This window comes from Liolophura sinensis, chromosome 8 (genome assembly GCF_032854445.1).
Source record: "Liolophura sinensis isolate JHLJ2023 chromosome 8, CUHK_Ljap_v2, whole genome shotgun sequence".
In the NCBI taxonomy this organism is placed as follows: domain Eukaryota; kingdom Metazoa; phylum Mollusca; class Polyplacophora; order Chitonida; family Chitonidae; genus Liolophura; species Liolophura sinensis.
This window is the reverse complement of record NC_088302.1, coordinates 42,113,300-42,123,096: the sequence shown is the minus strand read 5'-3', so window position 1 is coordinate 42,123,096 and position 9,797 is coordinate 42,113,300. Positions and strand designations below refer to the sequence as shown.

Sequence of the window (9,797 nt, the reverse complement as noted above, 5' to 3'; positions counted from 1 at the left end):
CTCGCTTGGCGTTCAGCATGAAGGGGATACGGCAACGAGTATCCCCTTCATGCTGGGGCGGGGCGGCTTACTTACCTTCGGTAAGTCGTCTCAGTGAAGCAGCACTAAATAAAAGAGCGGTGGAAATCCGTCCTGCAACAAGGAAGTACATTACATACACCCTAAGGATTCCTTCGTCGTCATATGACTGAAAAATTGTTAAGCACGACGTTAAACCCCAAGCACTCACTCACTCACTCTTAAAGTTGATGGCAAAATTACTTAAACTCACACTGCTTCAGTTACATAGGAAGTGGGAGGTCAATATGTTCGAGGCCTTCATTTTGACTTAAAAGCATTTTCAGCCCATGGTAAATTATTTCAGCCCATGGGCGTGTAGATGCAACAGCATCAAATTTATGGAAAAGCGAAAGCAGCTGTAACAAGCATTCCATATGGGCAACCTTTTCCTGAACTTAACAAAACTGGACATTTGTTAACCCGACATACTTTGCTTTTCCCAATGACCAAGCGGACACACGAATTCCAGTGTAATCAACAGGAAAAATAGACAAGAAAAGAGCAATATATGTACACTACTCCTAAGTGATGGCGTGTAGTTTACAGTGACACCAATGTCCATTAAACATTGAAATGGGAAGTTAAATCAAGCAGCTATTACATAGGCTACAACGTTGACCTGTTTCTTGTGTGTCACACAATTTAGTTAAATCATTTGCCACCAGTTTCCACTTAAGTTCATTTGTCCGGAATGTGATCAGCTGACAGTGGTTTAAATGAGAGTACTGAATCATGGAGAAAGTTGCATGTAAGTTATTACAAGAGAGACTTATCAAATGCGCTTCGAACAGTAGGCCAGAACATTTGATTCTGACATTATGCTCAAATGCCAGCACGAGTAGTCTCCCCTGAACGTTAGGGAATGAACCTGATGCAAACATCCGCCAATCTGTATTCTGTTGTACTTTGGATTTTCTTTCTACGTACAACGTGGACGTCAACGGCTCTAAAATGAGAGATACATGCATCGGAAAGCATGCACATGTACATGCATCAACCGTCAATCAGATTGCAGTTGGTAGAGCGTCCTCTTCGAGAGCGGTAGATCCGGGATCAATCCTTGGTCGAGTCACACCTAAGACTTTAAAAGAGGAAGTTTTAACTTCCTCGCTTGGCGTTCAGCATGAAGGGGATAGGGCAACGCCTGGTTGACCCGTATCAGTATAATGGTTCGGGCGGGGCAGCTTACTTGCCTTACTTTAAGCAGCGCTAGATAAAAGAACGATGACAATCCGTCCTGCAACGAGGAAGTACATTACATACACCTGAAAGATTCCTTCGTCGTCATATGACTGAAAAATTGTTGAGCACAACGTTAAACCCCAAGCACTCACTCACTCACTCAGGCAGATTGTTCTCAACCATACAACCGAACTCTGACCCATTTACGTTTGATACCTTTAGCCTAAAGTCGACAGAATATAATTTTAATGCATATCCTCTTTTCAACATTATTCCCAGAGTAAGTTCTTCTGGCATCCCCTTCGGTCCTACGTGGGAAGGTCTGCCAGCAGCTTGCGGAAGGTCGTGGCTTTGTCCTGGATCTGTTCGGTTTCCCCCCACCATAATGACAAGGCGGTCGTACAAGTATGTTCTTGAGTACGACTTAAAACACCAATCAAATAAACAGACACCCTGATTCTTCAACCTGTCAACCTCCTCTGCGAGCAATATTTTGAACATTCCGAGAGAACTACTGGTTGTAAAGAAATACCTTGCATAGTTTTATGAAACTTGCACCTTTAATGTCACAAACAAGTCATTTTTGGCTTGATTTTCTTAATAATTGTATGCAATCGCTGAAAGAGTGCTTTAGAGGTTTAAACTGTTGAAGATTTAAGTAAATAAATAGAGGAATCATGTGCCTAGCCCACAGAGGTATCCAGCCAATAGAATGATTCCCCTAGTACACTGAGTGCTTGCGTCATGTCACGTGATTCATCCTTTCCAGGTCGATAGCTTATAGTTCTCCAAAAAAACTTCACATTACAGGTAAGCCTGTTTTGATGGGACTTTAACGGCAGGGAAACAAATTACTTGTATTAATGTAGTTTCACTTTGGCAATCACCAACAAGAAAGCGACTGCTGATGTTTTCATGGTGAAAGTTTCTAACGTGATGTTAAATGTCTAGCAACAAGTGTTCAAGCAAAAATCTTTTTAAGGATATATGGAACACTTAGTTTTCATTCCTTAATATGGAATATATGATGTGGCCTATGAACGTGCAAAATAGTTTTCTTCTTGAGGCGTAAAATCGGCTTTAAATTCCAACGTTCCTAAGGTCTCAGCTGTCAGTCTGAAAATTAAAATGCTACTTTAGTGAAAATATTATCAGTGACAAGTTCATTAATAATGCACGTAACTACAAATATTCATACGAGGAATGTAAAAATAATATAAATTTTGGTAACGTATAATGCATTTTAAGTGCGCTTTGCACTTGCCGGCCGGACGTACCTGCAGAGCTTAGTATAGATGGCGTGACCAGGCTTTACAGCCTTTCATATTGCAAAATGGAGCACATGCTAGTGACACCTGTGGATTTTGGCACGGCATAACTCGATCGCCCTATTGAACATAAAATGCCAACGTCTGAACATAAAACGCAAACTATGACATTCCTTTACACCGAAGGTTTGTCTTTCTTGAAAATGTATTTTAGAAATGTAATTATCATCTGCTAGTAACTTCAGACTGTTTGAAAAAGACGTGTGCGGTGACGAAAACTAGACCCATCGACCGACTGACAGTCCATATGTGACATACGTTATATCTCGCAAATACGGCACCCGACGCTTTATAAGGCCTATAATCTATCATCTATAACTACAAACAGAGCTTATTGTAACGTACACTATGCTCAAACATTTGTTCAACATTTTTAACAATAAGACACTAAGAAATCCTGGTATGTCTGACAGGAGGGATCAGGTTAAAACAACCGCTAGCCAATACATCCGCCGCCAAAACCAAAATGTTATATTATAATAATTTTATATAATATGTTTTATTATATGTTTAATATGTTTTTATCGAGATAAACTGTGCAATTTTGGAACACCTCTTAGTGGCCATGTGGTGGTAGACACTACGAGATACAAAAGTGAGAGGCTGAGCAGATGACACGGAGCTGGTTGTTTAAAATGATGGCTTTGAAGACAAATTTAATTTAGTTCATTTCTCTTTTCTGCATACCAAGGTTGTATTTTGTGCATTTTATTTTCATTATATGCAGTAAAAATATAACAGTGCGGAATACTACTGGTCCGCAAGCGCCAGCTGAGAAAGAAGCTACCGCCTCAAAGGCCTACTTACATATAGATTTCGTTAGCGTACATTTCTTTACCAAACGGGCTTAAATGACTTAGTGAAAATTATACATTAATAAACAGACTTTCTATGGCCCTTGCGACCAAATTTGGCGATGCATACACCTATCCTCGCATAACTCATTCCTATCCTTCTGTGGTTATTCCTGTTGTATATGTTGATATGATGTGCCGTCTAGTGGGCTCGCTTGGCTTGGGCATAATCTATTAATAACGCCTTTTCTGATGTCTGGTCCCTGTGTAGGATGGATAACAAACAGTCCGAGCTGTCAGTCCCAATTTCGAAAATTTTTTCACTCCGTTGGTTTTTGGCACATTTATACTGTGTCCGCAATATTTACAATGAACCCAACGACGGCAGGAATCGACATGTACTTTTGTCCTTCATGAGTGCCTACGGAAATTACCGAGTGCGCTGACGTGCTAACCCTTAGCTCCACCACGGAGGCCCTCGGTCGACATTTGTGAGAAAGAGCTATGCCTTCAAAATTTTTCTCTTGTAAATGAGAACATCGTTACATTGATCTGCAAGAAAACCGGTCACCGCTATAGTAACGTAAAAAGGCAACAAAGCCTTCTTTAGTTCCACTACATACAAAGGTTACCACTCGTGGGATGTTTCCACGTTCATTGAGTTGCTTGAATTTCTCATTAAAAACATCTATGTGAAATTCGGGGAAACCATATATCAACAGTATCAATACAGAATTGAGAAGGTTAAACCAAAAATAGCCATTTCCCCATGGAAAATAATGCAGAAAAAGTTTGTTTAAAAGAAAACTGCAGTATTAAAACAGTAAAAACAGTAAAACAGTTAAACAGTAATTAAACATTAAAGAAAGCATCTAACAAAAAACACATATCACCATTTAAAAAGAAATCTTTTAAAGAGGCTACACTGGACTTTTTAGCAATGAAATCAAATTTTCTGTATTTACCAAGAATAGATAAAATTATTGCATTTCAGTAAGCCTATATATCATACTCTAAGCTGTACTATTTATACCATAGTGTTAAAATGGTTCTAAAATTTCAAAAATGTGACTGACTTAATAAATTGAGGGAACATTATTTCCGTTTTTGAACGTTAACATGTGCACAGACAAAGGTGATATTTATTATTAATATGTCTAATTTTGAGAAAAGAGTCGTGAGAAACAATTCATAAACAGTAAATTAATGAGAGAAACTTCACTATTATCAAAGTTTCTCTGCTGTTAACCCTAACATAATGAGTTGTTATCAGGGGTTCTCCATAATGCAAACAATGAACAGGCTTCGAGACCACGAAGCGATCTTTTTCAAATCGTTTTAAAATTGTTGTTTTGTACGAAACGAGATCAAAATATCGCTTGGCAATGTAAATTCTTCTTACGTTATTCTAAAACAAATTTCAGCTAAAATAACAGAAAGGAACATACCAAGTTTAATGACTGAAGTTTTGACTTAAGGGACCGGGGGCCAGTGCTGTGTTATCAAAAGTTTTGTACTTCTAACAAGAACATTATACAATGTAAAGAGGTCAAAATCTTTGGCCATCGACTAGTTTTTATTATGAGTTAAAAAAGAAATGATACCATCAAATTCTGCCCAGGTCATTAATTAGATGAATTTGTAGCATGCAAATCTTCATAACTTCAAAAACATAAATGACTGTGAATATTAAATGACTGTGAATATTATCCACTTCCGTGTTGTTTAACAGCGAAATAAATGGAATCTTATTCATTTCGCACCTTTAAATTCATGTTCGATAATCTCAATATTTGTTAAAGTCATCACTATGAAGAGCTCGAAATATCGAACATTTTGACCCTTACTGTATCGATACACATGCAATGGTTTCCCTAGTAGTATAGTGTTAGTATAATGCTCTCAAAATTACCCGATTTAAGTTTCATTACTAAAAACATAGGAATGTCAGTTCTAACAGTGAAGACCACCGGACTCTTGCCCCATAGCACGATGTTAGTCCTAACATACACATGAGTAATATTATTACTTATAGGTGGAAAAAACTTAAAAAGTACATGAAGTTTAGATGAAAGAGTGCGAGAAATAATGTTGTTTTAAATGTTGTCTTCTACATTTTTTTCTTTAAAAAGAAAAAGACACTTGAAAATAATTTTTGTATGCAATAAATTTTGTAATTGAAAGCACCTCTTAGTATATGTTGTCTTTTTGTAATAATGATATAATTAAGGAAAAACACATGTTTAAAAATATGTTTACAATATATTTGGGGAAGCTACACATGAAGATGAGGTTGCTGCAAGACTGGGTCTAAACGTATAAATGATGAATGCTTCACCTGTTGTCAACATGATTTGTGGTCTTTGTTATTAAATGTAAAGTGAATTCGAAGGGCATCACTGGTATCAAACGTCGTCGTAATTATGATCCTGAACGAATGAGGACGTTTACATTGTTATCAAACCTCACCTACCACTAACTGTATTGGATCTAAAATAGACAATCAACTAAAGAGCAAGGAATAGGTTACAGACTGTCGTAAGCATAAACTATTAGGAACATTGTGCTGTTACCAAACTTCTATGACTAATCGTAAACACGTCAGTGATGTACACCGGACGATTGTCAGAAGTCCGATGTTATGTAGACTGCTCCGTTAAAGGAGAAGGCAGCGCCTCGCTAAAACATATTTCACTCGAAAGCAGGATCCTCAAGCTTTCTGAAAAGTATCATACTTTATTTTTCCAACGTAATTTCACCGAACAAGAGGTAAAGCAAACAAACAATACTGAACAAATGGCTCGTTTGAATGGAGGTAGTCATCTTGGGAATTTTATCCAATCAAACGCGCTGCAGTTTTATTGTTCAGCCTAGGATGTGACGTTGCCATAAGCCATTCACTTCATGAAGAGATAGCTGATATCACCAACCTACTACATAAGACATCATTTTGAGAACGTTTATAACCATCTAGTTACGTGTACATTATCGTGTATATGTGGGAAGGTCTTCCAGCAACCTGCGGATGGTCGTGGGTTTCCCCCGGGCTCTGCCCGGTTTCCACCCAACATAATGCTGGTCGCCGTCGTATAAGTGAAATATTCTTGAGTACGGCGTAAAACACCAATCAAATAAATAAATAAATAAATTATCGTGTATACAGGGTTATTCTCACACAGTATTGTCGTACAGGTGTGTACCATTAACCTTCCACTACAGATGTAAAACCGATTGATTTACGTGCAGTGTAATATTCAGTGACGGTTTCAAAAAAATTGTCGGACTGTAGCATACTGTCTCAGCCCAAACTGCAATCACTTTCCCCCATTAGTCCCCAAGTCACGAGGTTCAAAATATACACATATATATGTACATTGTTCATTTTAGTGTTTAGATACCAGTTTGAAAATAACAAATATCAGAGTTAGTGGAAAACAAATCTTCGTGATGCTTATCGGATAACTTTTATAAATGAAATCTTCAGAAGTGATAATTTTTCTCTAAACTTATCACAACTGACATGACTGAAGGATTTTATTTTGGCTCATTTGTCCTGTTTGCAAACCATGGATGTTTTTACATTTATTTCACTTTTACAAAAAGTAGTAAAATTATTCAAGGGTTGTGTTGGGTCTGATGTGCTTTCTCTGACGTCCGGGGCGGATAACCAGGCCAGCAAGAAAGCTGATCTTACAATCCATCACCACTGCACTTTGGATATAATGGGAGGAGCTGATACGATTCTTGACTCATAAAAAGTAGCCATGCAGCTGTATCTACCTAAGTTGTTATCAAGGCAACAAAATGCTATGACTTTCACTTCTATTTTTTATATTTTTATATGTTCTAGAAAAAGTGCAAGATGAATGTGATAATATGGCATTGTACCACGTGAAAGGGGATATATGTTTTTGAGGTTGAAGTTGCCAAATTTACCACATAAATAGTAAGGAAAATCAATGCGCTCGTATAACCTATAAGCCTAGCCGATAATACAGAAAATACCTCCCATGTTAAAAAGTTCCAGTAAAGGTGACGTCACATTCCTCTCGATAATGGCGACGTATTAAATCGCTCTCAAAATGAAGTTTCACCAACTTATACTGCGTTGAAAAACAAAATCCGAAAAATGATATGAACATAAGGATGTTTTTTTATGTTTCCCCTGTTACTTATAAAATTAATGAACAACTCACTTTCCATCTGGATAGATATCGAGATCTGTTAGCCCGCGACAAATGATCTTCAGCAAATGCGGAAAGTGTTGAACACTATTTGTCGAGAACTGCTATTCCCTGACATATCCTGCTCTCTTGACTTATTAAATCGCTGACCTTATAGATCGACAGATAAACAAGCCATCAAACAGAAGTTGGAGATCTGACAACAGAGAAAATTACGTACACAAGATCGTTGACTTGACCCGCGATGATTGCCTTGTGAACGTGGTATATTGCTTCCATAAATACTGTTTTATGACAGGAACGGGCTTTCCTTTAGCCGGATATCGTCGCAAACCATCTTCAACGAAATATCATGTGACCGTATATTGACCAATGAAAACTGAATCACCACAATGTGAGGTATAAACAAGCCTTGTTTTCCCAGAATCTCCAATTATATCTCAACTATTTCACTTTAAATGCAAGAAGAATGCTTAAAACTGTAGAAATGGCAGCACAGTACAAATAATAACTGTCCTCCACTTAAAAAGGCGAATTTGGATTAAGCAAATGTTCCTAAAGTTTGAAGTGCACATGTTTTGCTGTGGTGATAGAGAAAATTAACACCTCGCTCTGTTGGCTGTCGTTGTCGAAGCTCAAGCTGACGGTGCAGTGTGAGTGGGGTTTAATCCATAACGGTACCTTTAGCATTTCAAGCACAAGGATAGAATGAATGATTATGGTTTCACACCTCGACAGCATTTCAGCCATATCGTCAAACGTTAATCGTTTCTTATTGCAGATGCATCACACCGCGTTGTAGTTTGTCCCCTTAGAGGGATTACCGAGACACCTGTTGGTGCCACGGATACAGTCGCTGCTGCTCCAACGGCGCCTCTCCGCCCACACATGAACTTCAGCTCCCTTCTGAATGTTGGACCACTTATGCAGTAAAAGAGAAAATTGACGGAGTTATTGAGGTACATGAGCTGATTGACGATGGCCCACCATAGGGTCAACTGTATGTCCTCATCGTAGCTTGCCGTACGCGCCCACTCCGGGTAACCGATGAGGTAAATACTAATTGGGGCTGTGGTCACTAGGAAAAGCGTATTAAGGGAGATCAACAGAACTGTCATGGAGGAAGATTTCACCCGCTTCTGCCCCTCACCGTCTGTGGGTGCTACTTTGTTCGAGAATCGGGAACGAACGATTTTGGTGATGAGGGAGATATTACAAACGACAATGATGCAAAACGGCACCATAGAGAAAACGGACAGGTCAATCCAAGGCCAAATTTCTTGGTAAAATGTCCCGTAGTCATCGAAGAGATACTCACAGTAGGATATAAGCACGGGAGATTCGGTGTCATTGAAAGACGGCTCGTTGTAGACGGAACCGAAGCCATAGAAGTGGTGAGAGTTTAGGATTACAAGGGCAAGCAGGATTAGAGCTAGACTGATCATGGCCCTTCTTCGGGTACACACTCTCTTGGCTTTAAACGGGAAGCAAACAAAAATGAACCTCTCCACCGAAACCGCCACTAGAATCCAGACGGAAAAGTCCACGGTAGTGTACACGGAAAAGATGTGCAGTTTACAGACGACGGGGGACAACTCCCGTATGTCAATGTCAGCCACGTACCGGAGCCATTGTCTAAGGAGGCCTGTATAGAGAACGACAATGTCGGCCACACCCAGGACCACCAGGTACGGAGAGGAGGAGATCTTCCACATAGATTTCCGGCAAAGGACAACGATAGTGACGATGTTTCCAAAAGTACCTAACAGGATCAGAATTGGAGAACAAACCTTCCATAAGTTGTCGGCCGCAACTAGCCGTGGATCCTGGGGAGTCGCGTCTTCTGAATCATCCAAGATTCCTGTTGTCGCGCCGGTGTACGTTATGTTTTTCTCCGTGGGGCCAATTGTAGAGTAATTCATGTTTTCACTAACTGCTTTTCTTCTCCCAAACTTTAATCAGTCAGGTATTGGGAAATTCACCTGTTTTAGCGAGATGTGGTTGGGAAAAGTACCGTCGTTGTCTTTCTGAGATTTCAATCCAAAGAGTTCCAAAGCCGGTAAATGGAACATCCAACTGACAGTTCATCGAGTCCTGTGATGAAATCCTGTAATTCCTGAGTATCAGCAGGTATCTGCCAGAATTGTTCACCTAATAAAAGAATTGCAGTTAGAAACAAGGTCAGTTGACGCTGTTATAAGGCCTGTGTAATCACTCTAAGCTGATATGACAGTCAGAATGGCAGTTGG

General features: G+C 39.2%; 1 protein-coding gene across 1 annotated transcript; it reads right to left on the bottom strand.

Moving 5' to 3' along the window:
• Positions 1–8,309: 8,309 nt before the first annotated feature.
• Positions 8,310–9,470, bottom strand: LOC135473544 (probable G-protein coupled receptor 139). The gene has a single exon (XM_064753399.1). It carries the CDS (start codon positions 9,468–9,470, stop codon positions 8,310–8,312), a length of 1,161 nt encoding a protein of 386 aa, XP_064609469.1.
• Positions 9,471–9,797: the final 327 nt, after the last annotated feature.